Here is an 18,119-nt window from a genome sequence, read left to right on the forward strand (position 1 = left end):
TTACTAAAACAAAGTAAGTAGATTAATTACAAAGCATATATATATCAAGCTTCATTATTGAAACATTTTATATCATGATTTTTGTTATTATTTATATTTTACAAAAATTTGTATATAATTGGTGTATCAGAAAATTATCGAGATGATTTTTGTCAAACAGATGATACGGGAATTTATTAATTATTTATTTATAATTTATTATATATATACAATGCAGATGTACGATTTGTCATTTCTGTACTTTCCGCTTTTGACGTCACAGTCTAACAATTACGTCACACAGAGTGTAAAAAGTACAAAACTGCAATCTAGATTTTTGTTCGTGTTTCATTCACTCATATATGTATACATTTTTCTCGTCTTCGCTTCTTTTCTTCCTTCAAAACCCGCGTACTTATGCATTTAAATCGTCGCTCTAAAGTGCAGAAGGTGCGAGTGGAAATTCTGCGCTGACGAGATTCAAGATCGATAAAGATTGCGGCGGCGTCGCGCATGACTGAATTATTTTGCAAATTGCAACAATCTTGAGGTTATGACGATGGTGGACGACCGGGCGCCAGGTTGACTCCAGGTCGATCTCGCGTTCCTCTCTATCGCAATACGTGCAAGGACGAAACGCGACTTACTTTGACAGCTACGATGTTCGAGGGGGCTATAGCGGCATTTTTGAACCGTCTGCTGGGCAGGTACGTGGAGGACCTGGACACGGAGCAGTTCAACGTCGGTATTTTCTCTGGGGATACGTGCCTCACCGACCTGAAGCTGAAACCGGAAGCTCTGGTACGATTCTTCCACAATTATTTCAATCGAATTTTCCACTTTTAAACTTTGATTAATTTAGCAGTAATACTTGCAATATTTTCTTACTAATGAGGATAGAATTGTTAATTTTTCACGTACTGCAAGAAAGATTTGATTATGAACGTGTTGAATTCGATTTGACAATTTTGCCATAGGCCAATTCTATTACTTCAATGTATCCGCTGACTAAATTAATCCAGATTTTGGTCAAAATAGTCCTCAGATTATATAAAATAGAATTATATTTAGTGTGTATATATATATATATATATATATATATATATGTATTTTGTTTTATATTTTTTATGCTTTCAGTATCAACTGGGATTACCTATTAAAATAGAGATTGGCTTGATAGGAAAAATTATTTTGAAAATACCATGGTCCGGACTCTTTTCGCAACCAATTGTGATATGCATAGAGGTATTGAACAATATATAAAACTGTATATAGTAATAATATATATATTAAAATAATGTGAAATCTAACATGGATATTTTTATTCTCTTTAGGATATATATGCAGTAGCAGTACCTGCACTGTCCGGTCCATATGATCCAGAGATACAGAAACGTTTGATAAGAGCAGAGAAGAAGAAAATACTTGAGGATCTCAAGGAAGATGAAATATTTAGAGCAGGTGGTTAGATGTTTTTACTAGATATCATTTTCACTAATAAATTGCTTTATTAAATTTATTACATTTTTTATTAGAAATATCTGCAATTTTTATTTATAAGTTTGTCAAAGTTTTTCAATTATTAATAAGGTTGAATGATTTTTTTATCTCTGCATAATTTATCTTTCTTTTTTTTCATAGGTCTACCTCCTCAGTTATTTGATGGTCTGTTAGCATCAATTACAAAAAACTTCCAGATTACTATAAATAATGTACATATTAGATATGAAGAGAAAATATTGCGAAACTTTCTCTGTGCCTGTGGTATATGTATACAAAGTATATCAATTACAACTACCAACAAGTAAGCAGTAATTCATGATGATACATATTGCTTTTTTTTTTTTTTTTTTCGATTTATGTTCAATGTTGTTAATAGAAATGATGAATTTCAGTAAATGGAAGCCCGGAGTTTGCGCTACAAATTCGCAAACAGTGTATCAGCTTATACGCGCAGAATCGCTCAGTGTGTATTTGGACCACGATACTGAATCTTGTATAAATGTTCAGGGTAATTGGGACATGTCCAATTTTCTAGCATGGAAAAGCAGAATGCAAATGTCTTTACAAACATTTGGAATGAAGAACAAGGAATTTCAATTTTGTACGTTTGAGATATTATTTGCTTGTTATCATTATCTTGAATCTAAAGAAAAAAGAAAGATTATTTCTCAACTTTTGATTTTAATTGACATGTTTTTTTTGTCGAAAAGTGCTGAAGCCTTTCACAGCCAAGATTAAAGTCATCATACACAAAGGTACAGAGATTCAAGCTTCTCGTATGTTGGTCGATGTTGTGCTGCAGGATGTAGCGATGCAACTGTCCGAAGCGCAATATGCTACGTTTTGTCATATTCAAGATTCTTTGTTACGAGCAACTGTCAACAGGTAATTAATTTATTCAGTCTTTTGTTTATTTTAATAACATGTGCATTTTCAAGAAATATTCTCTCTTTCTTTCTCTCTCTTTGATAAAAAATTAATGCTTAAAAATGAATAGCTTTATATAATATTTGTAGACCACATGCTAAATATCGCCCTGAACAAACTGTGTACGAGGAGCCAGCATCTTGGTGGAGATACGCGTACAATTCTATTTTGAATCACTATATCAAACCATATACTTGGTCTCATATAGCCAAACATAGAAAAAATTATAGAAATTATAAAGAGATGTATATTCAAAGTTTGCAACGACCGAATGACACAGAACTGAAGCTAGATCTGCAAAAATACGAGGACAATCTGACAATATTAAACATAGTGATCGCGCGAGAGCACGCTAAACAGGAATTGAGAAATAAGGATATCGAGCGCGAGTGTCAAACTACAACAGTGGATTCATCAAATGACGTTAATGTTGAAACATCTTCCAATAACGACCAAAGTATAATGATTCCATGCAACAAAGAAGAAAGTCAAAAGTCGATAGATGTAAAAGATAATTCGTCCAGTCCACAAATAAAATTGGAAAAAACGCTGAAGCAAATTGGTAAGTGCATAAATACTTATCTCAATGTAAGATTATTTTTATATAGAATATTATCAAGTATTACAAGAATTGTGTTATAAAAGGCAAATATATTTCACAAGAGTTTTATTTATCTAAATCTCTTTGCATGTTTGCAGATTACAAATTGAACTTCACTTTGGCAAATTGTTGTCTGACTCTATTGAGCAAAGGCAAAGAAATGTTGATTGTAACTGTCGCACAATTCCTGACAAGTATCGAAGCACGGCCTATGTTATTAGCTTTCAAGATATCTGCTCGTGCTGAAAGTTTTGTTGTCGAGGCTATATCAACCGATGGTGATTTAGTTCCTTTGATTACAGTTGATAATGTGTTAACAGGTAACGTGTCTATTTGTCTCTCTAAGCGATTACTAAATTATTACAAATACTAATTGCAAATACCTTGTCCAACAGGCAACGTGTCCACTTATTTTTTGGCCATAGATTTTGAGAAGAATGGACTGAATATGGATCCTATTTTCGAAGTATCCATAAAGCTGGAAGCCATCGAAGTGACTTATCATCATGTAATAGCGCTTTTATTATGCGTTGTTTCGATCGCAATATTTCTATAAATTCGCTCACTTTTTCTTATATATCCATCATTTTTTATTCAGTTTGCTATGGTGGAGATTATAAACTTTTTCAAATTCAACACCAATTACATCTATGGCACGATTCTCGGAATATACAGATTGTGGGATTGCGCAAAGAGAAAATATTTCAACTTTGTGGACGACATCATCTCGCAAACATTGAGAATTAGTTTCAAAATAGATATTAAAAGCCCATACATAATATTTTCCGAACACGGATCGATTCAAAAGTAAGTTAACTATGTATGTAGGAGATTATAAAAGAAAGTATGTGAAAAATATTACACATTTTGTATACAACTAAATTTTTTTGTCGCAGAGGAGGATATATACTCGTCCTGGATCTCGGTAATGTAACGTTGACCAACGAACTTCAAGCGATGAATTTGCAACTGGAAGACGCTACTCTGATGGAACTGGAAGAATTACTTTATGATAGACTTAACATGGTGTTTTCTGGAGCGCAGATTTTATTCTGTCATTCGGGCGACGATTGGAGGTCGGCGAGAAAACGGAGTGATTCCGAGTTTCATTTGTTACCCAAACTACAAGCGAATGCGACACTTTCCTATAGTATTAGACCGGAATATCGTCAATTACCACGGTAAGAAATTGCGGCTGTTCCTTTAGTTTATCCCTTTCTTTTTAATATGTAACTTTTCGCAACAGGACAAAACTCAATGTACATATTTCAAACGTAAAGTTCAATCTGTCAGAAAGTAAACTGCGACTTATGGCGCACTTTTTGAACAAATTGCTAGTACTTTATGAAAATAATATCGAAAAATATAAAGCTACCTTCAAAGATACTACTCTTGAACAAAAATCGAGGATTGCCTTTACTTCGGTGAAAGAATTGATGAAAATACAATCCGGGGTGTGCTTGCCATCTGATTTAATGATGCATAATGGATTTAAATCTACTCTCAAGGAGGTTGTAACCAATAATGTACCAAAGCTTGACAGGTGATGATAATATATTATTTCAAAGGTATATTTCTCTTTCTTTACTCGAGATGTATTAAGAAAATATTCTTATTTCTTATTAGGAGTGTTGTCTCTTCGGAAGTCAGCGAAGAGGACTTGGAACTGTTATCTAAAACGATTAATTTATCTGGCTTTGATGATAATATATCTCCGTGTAATCGCATTAATTTGTTACTTCGATTTGCCATAACCGAGGCAAGTACAGTCTTATCGAGCATTTGTCACTCCTATTAAATAAATATATCAATGATACATATGTGGATCTGAAATTTAGTTCTCCATAAATCTTGAACATACGGTGGACAGCCGAGAGCAGCCTTATCTGAATTTGAGATTGCATACCGTTTACTATGAAACAGCTATGATGGAATATGGAGTTGCTGTTCAATTTGGCATTGGATCCATTCTTCTAGTCGATAAGACAAATGCTGGCGTTACTGGATCATATTTAGAATTGATATCCACAGATGAGTCTTATGAAGTTCTGGTTGTGTCATATCGTAAGGTAAGATTTGCATGCTGATGAGATACAATATTCATGTTCCCTGAGTTAGATGTACATTAATCATCTTTGTTTTAAAGGTTAAATCAAATTGCCCCGATTTCAAGTCGCACTTTAAGAATATCGAACGCTCACTGGTTGTGAACCTATTAAATATTCACCTAAATCTTCATAGATCCGCGTTACTGAAAATAAAAGATTATTGGCATAAATTTAAAACGTAAGTAAGAAAACGTACATTTATTCCGTGTGAGATATTTCTAGAAACACTAATTTCTTAATTTATTAATTTCTTAGTATGTGCGATGGTACGCTTATAATCAAGTATGCCGAAAAGATATGCAGTAATATTATAAAACGGGAACAACACGATGTAGATCCACCCATTCCACCAGGTAATAAATATATTTTTTACATACTTGAATATATAATATATTTAATATATTTTTAAATACAAAATATATATTTTTGGGTATGGAAAGGGAATATCGCATACTTTTACACACTCTTACAATACAATATTTTTGCAGGTGCAATTAAATTGAATTATTCAACCAGACTTAGCTCGCTGGTTCTACGATTTTGCGACAAGGACATAGATTTAATGGAAATTAAGATTTCGGGTTTGGAAAACGATTGTATCTACAATGCGAATGAAAGAATGGTGTTGCGTGCTTATCTCAGCAGTATACTTGCCGAAGATTTGAACGACGACACGCTTTATTCGAAAGTAATTAGCTTGATTAACATGCATATTTTTTAATTTATACATGATACAAATATATATATATATATATATATATATATTTATTTTTTTTATTTTATTCAAAGATTTTGACGACCGACGAAGACAAGGTGTTTGATATGAAATATGTAAGGCATACCCCAAGGTTGTATAAATGTTCGGATATCGATACTAATCAGGACGATGTGATGTCGGATGGCACCTTTAAGCTTTCCATCGGAAGAATAAATTGTGTGATCATTTCTAAAATTCTGTACGATTTACGGGTACGATCGATTTCTCGTCTTGCGTTTTGCTTCTCGTTAGGATATCAATATATATATTGACACTTTAATTCTTCTACAGAATTTTGTGAGGCCGTTCGCTTCCACATATTATACTCGCTTCTTAAATTATTTGAAAAATAAGTTTGTCGGAGGGATCGAGCTGTTTAAGAGAAGCGCCACGAAATTACATATTTTTATCGATATACAAGGACCTACTTTCCTGCTACCGCAGAAGAAGGATGCTCCGAGTCTCCTGGTTTTCGATACAGGTATGGAATTGCAGGCGAGAGATAGTTATATATCCAAATTGAGGCCTTATCTTACAGAATTTATTTCCAGGCGTATTATCGGTCGAAAACTTTTTCAAGAATAGCGGACAGTCAGTGCAATCGACGAAAGCTAATGATAGCGGACAATTAATAATCGACAATATTTTGGTAAAATTGAAATCTATGACTATATCTAGGGCAATTATGACGTTGGCGCGAGATTTGGAAGTGCAGGTAAAGTTCGATTCAAATTTTGATATCTTTTGTGACAAAGTATCTGTTGAAAAAGAAATTGTGCCAATGTATGGAAATAATTTCAGGAACCCATTATCGAACCTATACAAATTCAGTTTGACATCAAGAGAAAGACGGAATATCGTAGTATTATGGAATTTCAAACATATGGTTTATTCAATGTGCAAGGAGCTATCGACATTGTAAATGTAAACTTGAGTCAGCGAGATCTAAAGTCCCTTATTTCGGTGTGGCAGGATAATATTTCCAAAATCCTGTTGCTTAAAAAGATCGGTGAGAACGAGGATCGAGTTTTAACGCGAGACGCTCGAAAGAACGTCAAGCACGACGATGACGTTATGGTAAAGAAGCTGGAAGACTTTTTAACTCATAATGAAACAGCGTTGTGCGAAGTCAACGTAAAATTCACTTTGGAGGGATTGCAATTGAATTTATTCGTGGACACGGAAGAGGTAGATATTGATATAAATTAATTAATATTATTTTACCATAATGTATAATTATATATAATAATAATTTTGATCGTATTATGTTGCAGGTGTTGAGTTCTCCTGTGCGCGACTTGAATCATGGTTTGTGCAAGTTGTGCTTCGGAGAAACTATAAATACCTGGGACTTTTATAGCGACAAGAGTGTGAAAATGAGACTTTCTTTGCAAAACTGCTCGTTGCAGGACACTCGCAAAGAGTCGGTTGTTGAAAAGAGGTATGTATCCTAGATCGGGAGCTTCAATCAAGAGAATCTTGTTGGCTTTATTAATCTTGTTTTACCGTTTCAGGATAATACAAGGACCAGCAATATCCCTGGAAAAGAATTTGGAATCTTGTATTTCCGTGTCGATGTCTCCCATAGTCGACGTCACGTACAGTCGTACTCAAGCTAAGGAAAAGTGTTTCGATGTTCTTATTCAGGACGTGCGAATTTATCTGTCTGTACCTTTCTTGATGCACTTGGGACGGTACTTTTTGGATTCCTTACCCGGCGAACAGATAGAAAAAGGGATTATCAATCATGGATACGATAATAATAACCAACTGGTAAATATAAAGTCATTTGGACTGTAGTAGAAGTCGTTAAGAATATTTTTTTATTAATTTTATCAAATCTCTCGAAAACTATACATCTAAGATATATTCATTGAATCGAATTAATTCCATCAATGTGTTTGATTTAAATCAAGAACCGGAATGCTATAAACGCAGAAACTGACAATATAAATCGCTCCCAATATTTTAAGGAGCAACCAGGTAGTTTGTCTATGTGCATGCAGGTTGTATACACAAAGATGGCTGTTTCCTCTCGTTTTTAAAAACAATTATATAACAATTATTGTATGTAGAAAATAAAATGATCAATTTTAATTTGTCTAGGTACTTCTATATCAATCAGAATACAAAAGCCGGATATTTTTCTATTCGGTGACTTGGAGAAGAGTAATACACACGTGATTCGAATGCAGACGGAAGTGTTTATCGAAAGCAGCAGACACGATTGTTCCTCTTCGATAGTCTGCACCCTGACCAATGTCAATGCCAAGACCAAGGGAAACGACGAGTCCCCGTATTGGTTGTTACGTCCTTGCGATGTGGAAATTTCTCAAAAGAAAGAATTGTCGAGTGGCAATGAGGAAATCGTCGTCGCTATAAACAGTGTTAATGTACATCTATCAGCGGAAGTGATGCATACCTTTTTCGATGTAAGTAATATATCTGATACCTGTAAATTGTGCGATTGAATTACATCGCTATTAAGTAATGATATCTGCATTTTAGATATTGAACGAAGCGTCAACTTTTTTGAACAGCATTCACTCGAAAATAGATGACAATAGCAATCAAAACGCCAACATGCATAATAATCTCTGGGCACCGAGAAAAGTTTCTAGTATACCGTATAAGAAAATCGAAGGTAAATATCTTTGCGATACAACGTAGAGATATTGTTTTATTTCAATTCTATTATATTTATTTGAGTAATTTGCATTTTTTGTCGTTTTAGTCGACTCGGGATTGTATCGTCATCGCAACGATCACGTAACATTCAATTTGAAGCCAGTGGCAATGTGCTTATTGTTAGAAATGGAATATTCCGTAGGAAGATTTCCAGTAATGAAAATGGAGACAATTGTTTCTGCCACCGTCGACGATTGGTACAACAATTTCCATCTCGAGTCCAACATAAAACTTCACGCGTTCTGTTATAATAGAGTTTATCAGAATTGGGAGCCATTCGTGGAGTTTTGTACAAAGGACGATGTAAATTATAAACCGTGGGAATTAATTATCAAGGTTACAAAGATTCTCAATTGCTACATATTTTTCTATTATTTTCGAATTAGTTGTTAATATAATATTATATAATTAATGTAATTTTTGACTTTTTTCAGACGTATCGAGGCGAAGCAAATATGATCAATTCCCATTGGACAGATTCTTGCCACTGCATAAAGCAAGATTTGGTGAAAGGGAAAAAGAAAGATATAAGGTATAATGAGCAGGATGTAATGGATATGATATTTATTGGACCCGATGCTGATACTACCTCATCTACAATAAAGGGTAGAATTATTCATATGATTTTGTTGCTTAATACATGAAAATTAGTTATTCAGTATATATGCATAGAGTCTAATTGTTTTTTAAATATACAGAGCCTGAAACTTACATTTCGTACGAGGATGAATCTGATACGGACGATGACGAGAACGATACGAAATTAACCAAGATTTCCAATTATCTATTCAATAATGATAGCGACGACGAAGAAAGCGATTCTGACAATTCGAGTACAAATGAGGATGATGAGCTGGAATTAACGCTGGATTTTACCTGTGAATCTTGTACGTGTAAATTCAAAGGGTCACACATGCATTTTAAATTTTAGTTATTTATACATGGTACTCAGCGAATCACTGATTACAGTAGATACCTGACGTCATTCGAGGCATCAATAATTTTCAAGATATAAGGGATTTTTCGCAAACTAGGTCTTGTGGAAATAAAATATTAACAAAATCACATTATCAATTAATTTTAGATAGAGTTTACTTTAATAAAAATTTAAGGCTTAGTTACAAAGATATATATGATTGCGAGAATTAAGGACATGTAAAAAATGATGATCTTCAATATTTTCAATGAGGAAAAATCGTTTCCAAATAATCTCGGAAACCTAACTGCATATCAATGATTCTGGGTGCGGGATATCTTATATTATAATACTAATGTTTTAATTTTGCACGTAGATACTCCCGCCACGCCGCGGGCGACAGCAAAGACGAGTCTCTTCGCGCCGCATATTATTCTATATTCGGAGGACAAAATCAACATCACCATAACGGAAAACATGATCACGACGTGGAACGCAATATCGAACGCGTTCGCCCGAGTCAAGGGTGGAATCCCTTTTGTGCCAGCTAGTACGCGAGAACTGACTGTACTGAACGACATAGGTCACCCGAGTCAAGTGGAACTGCTCGTTCAGGAACAAGTGGACGGGCACAATGTCACGCATGTTCTGGTCGTGCGTAATTTTGCGCACGACGGGAACTCGCCGACCAGTGTGCCGAGTAGTCCGGAAAACGAAGTCCAGGGGAATCTCACAAGTCCATCTCCTCGATGGACCAGTAAAGAGACCGCCGAAGTACCGGAATGTAAAACCTTCCCCATCGATTCGCCCGTTCAAATCTATAAATCTGTAACTGGCGAACTTGTTCGTGTGACTTTTGAAGGTAATTTTGCCCCTTCTACTTGCTCTACAAAAAATAAATAATCATAAATAATTGAATTTTATTCTTAATTTACGTCCAGGTTTCGAGGATGTGTTGGTGTATTGCCCTAAAAAGGAGACACGCAGTCTCGTATCGCTTCGTCCTGTGAGACACGAGGTCCGCTACTACCTGGTGATAGAGGCAACGATAAACATTTACCTACATCGTACGATTTGCGTGCGATCTCCGCTACAGGTAATGTCCACTCGTTCATTCGCGTTTCACATCATTATCATCTTCTATGTTTCTTTTTTTTGCTTTTTGATTAATTGAAAGATACTTTTTAGTTTCGAAACGAAACATCGTACGCACTCGGACTTTATTACAAGAAAGCAGTGGTGGACAAATTGGGTTTGACACTCACCGGTGAAGCCACAAATCCCTTCGATCATAATATAAGAATGGCCATCATCGAACCTGATGCGACTTATAATATTCCTCTATATATCGCTTATCATTGTCCGATACACGTTCTTCCGGCATATCTAGAGTCTATAGAGTAAGTAAAACCACAAATCAGTTTGTAAGATTGTTTTCTCTTTGAGAAAATAAAGGATTGAATAAAGAATGAAATAAATAACAAATATTATTTTTACAGGAAATATCAAGTTAGCGAGGAAGGAATTTATTGGAAAGACTTGAGGGGTACAGCAAATGCATTTAAAGACGTGTGCTGCAAAGCTAAGGACGGCATTAATGACTGTAATGTATTCTGTGTCAGGGCGATTTGCACGGAAGTCTCGTTAACGACTCGTCCTTCGGGTTGTCAAGTGCCGAATTATTTGATAAATATCGTACCGCCTGTCATTTTTAATAATCAGCTGCCCTTTGTCATCGATGTCGTTGTACCTAGCATTAATTATGAAGTGAAAATCGAACCCGGGGAAAAAATAAACATGCACTCTTTGAATCACAGCAGTAATGTGCAGTTTACTTTTAAGGTAGAATTTTGAAAAAATTCAGTTCTGTAGTAAATATTACTCTACGCCATTTAATTTATGCATTACTCAATAATTATATACAGGTACACAATTACTTGGGCACGTCTTGGATGGGTGCGGTGAAATTAAATATGAATCTAGAGCGAAAGTTTGTACTAATGTCTACAGATAACGAGTCGGATTTGACGAAACCCTTCTTGTTGTGCCTAGAATTAGGCAAAATTTTCAGCTGGAACATTATTATACAAGCGCAGTATTGGATAATAAACAAGTCTGGTCTGCCTCTATTTATCCAGGTATAAACTAGACAATTTGATTCTTATAATAATAATAATAAAAAATAATAATTTATTACTACTTTTTATTTAGGATTGCCATTCTCATATAACTTATGAGATGCCGGAGGAGGAGTTGATGGTGTTTTCTCAAAAGAACAATAAAAAGAGCATGGTACGATTGAGGGCCCATCAGTCCGAGTGGTCAATGCCATTTGGATTGGACGGGATCACGTCGATGTCGTTGATCGTATGTCGAGATATCGAACGCGGACGAAAGTATCAGATCTTGACGGAGATCGAAAGTTCCCGCTTGTCACCGATTTTCACGAAAATTATCACGTTTCTGCCGTACCTCTTCATCTGCAACAAAACCAAAAAGGCTCTGAGGTTTATGGAGGAGAACGAGCAGGCCGATCTCTGGAACGATCTTTTACCCGGGCAGGAGATGTCGTTCTGGCCCGCCACCGAGTCCATGAAAATGAAGATAAAGTGGAGAAACAGTCAGCTAGTCTCGCAACATTTCGACATCACATACGTGGGCAAGACTGTGCTGAGAATGGATAACGGGGTACGTGCATTTTGCATGGAATTTTGGAATTTTATTTATATTCAGCGTTGTACTTGGATGATTTTAAAATTAGTTTGATAAAGATGAGATGAAAATATGTAAATTCATCTTAGATAAAATTAAGATGATTTTCTTTTAAATATATCTTCTAGAAAATGAAATTATATGACGATCTTATCTAAATGATTTCCAGATAATATTATTTTTATTTTTAACAGTTATTAAAAAATGTAAATTATAAAAGGAATATAAATATTTATATTTTATCAAGTTATAAGTTTTTATCGCTTACTACTTAAGTTCTACTACTTAAGTATTTTTATGTGCTATGACTCTGAACATTATTCTAGATAATTTAATAAAGATACTTCTTTTCATCTAAGATGCAGATACAGCTAATACATATTTTTATTATCTATATAAAGATAAGATGACACCAAAATTCTATCTAGATGATTATCTATATAATTTTATTTAGATAACAGCAAACACTGTATACATTTGAAGAGAGATTTCATATCAGGTTTTTCTAATTTACAGTCGGCGCTATGCGTAGAGATCGAAGGCGGCATGAATGCTCCATATCGAGTAACATTCCGAAGATACGTCGCCAGTGACATACCTGTGCGAGTGGATAATCTCTGCGATAAACTATTCCTGAAGCTGAACCAGATCGGTTTGGGTCAAGTCGCTCTGCTCAAACCCTTTCAAAGTCTGCTGTACACTTGGGACGATCCTACTCAGACCAGAGAATTGATTTGGAACGTTTATAGCAATAACGCGTTCGGCTATAGAGCTAAATTCGAAACGGTAGTGAAAGAAAAAGCGTCTATTATTTTTCCTTAATGTTCTTACATATTTTTGACAAGATTTGCCATTTTGCATTCTTCGAAGCGCTAAATTTCTTATCATTTTTACTGAATAATTAGTTTTACGAGATTTCTTCATTATTAAAACAATAATTAAAACTTATAAGAGTTAATTATCTCAATTTCGATTTAATTTTATACAAATTGATTACTCTGCTATTAACATCTTTTTTTTGTCTTCAGGACGGCTGCGGACATGAAACGGTAACTTTTGTAACCGTCGAAAGATGCGACAGTGCGTCTCATTCCTCCCAAGTCACTCCCAAATCTCTAGCAAATACAAAGTCGTGGTCGGAGGATTCGAGTATCGCACATTCTTCCCCCAATGCAGAATCCGAGACGAAGCTCCAAGCATTGGAGCACGCACGGCAAGATGAGACGGAGGTTTACTGGGTGAGCTACATGGAAGGGGAGCAACGTGTGTTGCTGTTTACGCAGCACGAGAGTGTGTACCTGAAAGCGAAGAGCGTCATCGATCCCGAGGCGAGCAAGAGAGAGATATTTCTGTCGATCGCGGCTCTCGGAGTCAGCGTTGTAAGTTGTAAAAGCACATAAAAGCGATTTCGTGCAAGTTGACCCGATAAACCGAGAAAATCGAGTGACTTCTTTCTCTTCCCACAGGTTGTCCAGGAACCCAATCTTCATAATGTCAGACGGGAGTTGCTCTACGCCAGTGTGATTGACTCCGCCGCGCATTGGGAGCTTTACTTTAGCAAACGATGGAAGAGCCTGTCGTTGGAGCTGAGCGCTTGGCTGGAAAACAAGTATACGAATTCCGCGAAGGTGGCGCAATTGGAGAACTTCATTGATGTACGATTTGCTTAGCATCATTTTTTAAACTGCATCGTAGACGTTTCATGAATATCACCATCCTTATTTTCAATTCTATTTAATCATATTTGATCGAATATAATTTAATAACATTATTCCTATTTTATATAGTATTTTAGTTATAAACAATTAAATATGTAGAGCATTTAAACATAAAACAATGTTTTAATGTTTATCTATGATTAATATACTTTTGTTCGCTGTGATTATAATTTATCGCGCAGTAAAAATGAATGAATCATCAGACATATCCCTTTTAAATCACAGGTTGATCTGGTGAAGATGCAGATGACCAAACCGTTCTTCGGTAAGTTACGAAGGACGTATTCACCAGGTATCTGGCTGCATTGCAGGGAATCCACAACACTTTCTTACGTGCAGGGATACGTTCACAGGATACAGGTACGCAGATGTTAATTGTAAAATTAATTCATACTGACGTCATTAAACGTTAAAATGACGTATGCTTGCTACTTGGGATAATTACGATTCGCGATAATAATTTCTCTTGCCCATCTCTTGCATAGGTCGATAATCAACTGAGCGAAGCCATCTTTCCGGTGGTTCTGTATCCTAGCCTGCAAAAGACTTTTGTGAATTACGCCGGAAGTCGCAGATTGAAACACTGCTTAGAGTTCTCGTATCTGAAGCAACGCAAACTGAAAAACAGCATTTACAAGTACAGCTTATGCACATAAATATTATTACTCGTTACGATAAAGAGCATTCGAATATTGATTTTCAAATAATATTCTTTCAGAGGTATATGTATCGTCCTCCGGGAGTTTAATTTAAATTTGGAAGAGGCCTTTCTTTGCTCCTTGATCAATCTAGTACCCAAGAATCCGGAAACCAAACACTCAATCGCCGCCAAACTCAGGAGAGACGTGTCCAACATGCGTGTTCCTTCCTTCAACAAAATCAATAACGTAATAATTACAAACTATATTAATTCTGTCAATGAATGGATACCTAATTCAAAGTAACTTTAAATATTAAAAATGTGTTGAAAGCATGAAGTTGATGCCCAGGTTGACCTATTCATTGATGACAAAGAAATATAGAATTATGCATTGATAGAAGGATTAATTTATGTGAACATGCATAGTGTTTCGATTCGCTCATAAATATAAAATATAAATTGCAGAACGACAAGAAAAGAGACTTGATAGAGCAGATATATATTTCTCCAATGGAGTTGAAGTTGAAATTGCTGGCCAATACGGACGGATCTAACGCGCGCAACTTTAGCATCATGCTCGATTACCGCAATATTCTTCGTTTCGTCTTTGATTACGCGGAGAAGGGTGCATTCGAGAGGGATGCTGAGTTCAAGTGAGTGCGATTTTGCAATTTTGAAATCCTGATTTAATTGCCAACGAAACAAATGTACAACTTCCCGTTCGTCAGGTTGCCAAGTTATCAAAGAAGCTTCATCGTCGTCGACAACAAGAGATTCTTCTCGCGCCTCTTGCGAATTTACGTGGCGCAGATCATGGAACAGTTTCACGTGCTGGTGCGTCTGGCTACCGTTCTGGGAAATCAGTATGGCTACAACTTTAAATCGCCAGGGAGCAACTTTTGCGAACCAGATTCAGTAAGCGTACAAGACTGACAAGACTTTTTCTACGTACAATATTGAAAGTACGCTCGCTAATCATCTCTGATCCTTGTAGTTACTACTGTGCGTTGACGAGGTTGCTGAGAGGCTGGCGTACGAAGTGGCGTGCGAACTAGGATACGCTACTCCCGATGGGATGCAAGCCTCGATTTTGAACAGCCACGCGCCCCATATTAAGGTAAATATAAATGTTCCAAGTAGCAAACTAAGCAGCATTCGACGGCAAAATACACTTGCTATATGATATAAATGTGTATACGATGTTTATTTAGTATCAGCGAGTATCTTTCTAAACTTGAAGATATTAATGTGGCTGATTGTTGTCAAATTTTTAAGAATTTTTACACCGCTCGACACGATTAAATTTTGTAATGTCTGTCAAGCAAAGTCTAATTAAAATTAAATTACTCTTTGCTTGAAGAACAAAACTCCAAAAACAGACCCTTGTTCAGTTTTATATATTTATATAATTGAAAGTATATTCGTTGATTATACGGAAGAGAGATATATAGTAAAAATACATATTCGTTTCAGATGAAAGACACAAATTATCAGAATCCGGATGTACCTCCTTTAGCATTTTTGGTCGATCATTCGTTCGCTACAGAGATCGATTTGGAGACCTCCGGCTTGATCACCACGTCGACAAACAGTGAATAGCGAGATGCGCAATAATATTTTAATTTGTTCACTCTCAGCTCGGTTCGCTAAATCTGTTATCAAAAATGTGATTTCAGGTATTCATCGAGAAGAATTGAGATACTTCTTCAAAACATTGGGGAAGAAAATATCCGTGTTGTTCAAGACGGAAAGCTCTTGTTCAAAAACCCATTCGAAAGTGATATCAGACATAATAAAGAGGTATATCAATACGCTACTGTGTATAGCTATTTTCGTTTTTTTCGTTCATCATAAAAATGAATTTTTCAGAGCGCAAGAAGTAGGACATAGTTTTGTATCCAGGGTACGATTGCCACGATACATCAATCCGCATTTCGTGAGTATCGTCATTATTTCATGTATTTTGTATATACTTAATGCTCCTGGATTCTCACTGCGGTCATGTTAATTTGTGACGTCAGAAGTGAGAGAACACAAGGGCAAAGAATAGTTTTCGAGGTATTTTAAAAGTGTGCTAAAGCCATCTGAAGTACTTTTTTATTTTAAAATGGCATCTAAGAATTTTTAGCATGTGATATCTCGCCTCTAACGTCACAATTCCAACATGGTCGGCGAGGAGCCAGAAGCCTTAAATCTTGTGTTATTATCTAGGGTGTGGAGTTATTCTCGACGCATAAGGCGAAGGGAGCCTACTTATTGAACGCTATAAGTAAAGGACATTGCGTTCAAAACGATTCTTATTGGGGACATGCTGCGCTCCACAACGACGGGAAATATATTACACTAGTATCCTTGCAGTAAGTCTATCAATTATACTCTCGTAATCCATTTCTCATCTGTTTTCATTTTCATCTATATAAAGATGGAAGATGACTAGAGCTAGATTCGAGGCAGCTTTTTACTCTAAGGAATCGCATTCGTTAACGTATTTGATAGATGAAAAATATTTTAAGAATATAAATCTATATATTAATTCTTTGAAAGAATCAAGGATTAATTCTTTGAAAGAATCAAGGATTAATTCTTGAATTTTTTTAGGCGAATACACTATATCGAAAAGGGAAATGTTTGGGGATCATGGAACGTAAAGTGGACTTTAGAGACGAATCAATTGCTGTCACCGCCAACTATCGCTAAAAATAAGCTTATTTTGCACGTAACAGAGGTAATTTGCATGCGTCCGATGCGACATATATTTAATTCACATTACTAAAAATATTACAATCGTGGAAAAGAGACAATGATTTGATACATTCGAATATCGAACATGCCTTTTTAAAGAGTGGAACATTTAAGCTTGACTTAAAGTTTAAAAAAATGGGAAAAATATTTAAAATAATCATAAATTCATTTCTCGCGTGACAAACAAGTTCTATTTTTGAAGAAAATTAAATTAATTAATTTCATGATGATTCTTCCTAGAAGTAATTAAAGAGTTGACTATAACGAACAAAAATTTTTTCTCCAAATCGCATAATAATCAGGAATAAAAAGAATCAAAATAATGACATCATTATATAATTAATATTGTAATATTATATATACTTGTTCGACCGACAAAGAGTGCTGAACACATGATTAAAAATTACATCGATTGTTGCACGCGCAGGAAAAGGAAGAGACGTCATCGTCTATGGTAGACTGGTACGTGGAAAGCGAGGCCGCGGATATTCTGGAATGGCTGTGTCGCAAAATGAACAACGCAATGATCGTGAATATGGAGAGCAGCATTTGTTCCAAGTGAGAGAAAATCTAACGATGCGCCGACGAGGCCGGTTGATTAACAGAAAAAAAAACAAAGAGTAAACGAAGAGCAAGGAACAAAGTGGATAAAGAGATCAGTGTATTTACATATTTTAGTTTGGCGTAATAAAAAGTCTATATATGGTGAATGCAAAGAAAAAGAAAAACAATGTCTTTCTCTTTCTTTCTTTTTCTAATGCCCTACACTTGTTTCTTTATTATCGTTATGTAATCGTCTTATGCCTTAAGTCAGATCGCATCTTCGTC

The 18,119-nt window shown here is 35.5% G+C and overlaps 1 protein-coding gene across 1 annotated transcript; it reads left to right on the forward strand.

Annotated features, from left to right (window-relative positions):
* Positions 1 to 323: 323 nt before the first annotated feature.
* Positions 324 to 17,934, forward strand: LOC114938807 (intermembrane lipid transfer protein VPS13A). The gene is made up of 50 exons (XM_029312896.2): positions 324 to 780; positions 1,117 to 1,224; positions 1,314 to 1,440; positions 1,621 to 1,783; positions 1,875 to 2,083; positions 2,193 to 2,367; positions 2,499 to 2,971; positions 3,109 to 3,330; positions 3,406 to 3,518; positions 3,609 to 3,817; positions 3,907 to 4,191; positions 4,257 to 4,553; positions 4,637 to 4,769; positions 4,849 to 5,079; positions 5,157 to 5,296; positions 5,374 to 5,471; positions 5,607 to 5,806; positions 5,908 to 6,087; positions 6,167 to 6,356; positions 6,427 to 6,590; positions 6,677 to 7,063; positions 7,150 to 7,316; positions 7,390 to 7,648; positions 7,792 to 7,858; positions 7,982 to 8,307; positions 8,384 to 8,519; positions 8,610 to 8,899; positions 8,998 to 9,169; positions 9,262 to 9,450; positions 9,856 to 10,341; positions 10,421 to 10,575; positions 10,668 to 10,879; positions 10,979 to 11,321; positions 11,405 to 11,617; positions 11,691 to 12,167; positions 12,708 to 12,977; positions 13,220 to 13,570; positions 13,658 to 13,846; positions 14,135 to 14,269; positions 14,395 to 14,546; positions 14,628 to 14,796; positions 15,015 to 15,202; positions 15,278 to 15,464; positions 15,544 to 15,666; positions 16,023 to 16,140; positions 16,226 to 16,349; positions 16,419 to 16,485; positions 16,761 to 16,906; positions 17,148 to 17,274; positions 17,719 to 17,934. The coding sequence occupies exons 1-50, from the start codon at positions 640 to 642 to the stop codon at positions 17,851 to 17,853; spliced, it is 10,218 nt and encodes a 3,405-aa protein (XP_029168729.2). The 5' UTR covers positions 324 to 639; the 3' UTR covers positions 17,854 to 17,934.
* Positions 17,935 to 18,119: the final 185 nt, after the last annotated feature.

This window comes from Nylanderia fulva, unplaced genomic scaffold (genome assembly GCF_048542155.1).
Source record: "Nylanderia fulva isolate GAGA-0341 unplaced genomic scaffold, ASM4854215v1 Scaffold48, whole genome shotgun sequence".
Lineage (NCBI taxonomy): Eukaryota > Metazoa > Arthropoda > Insecta > Hymenoptera > Formicidae > Nylanderia > Nylanderia fulva.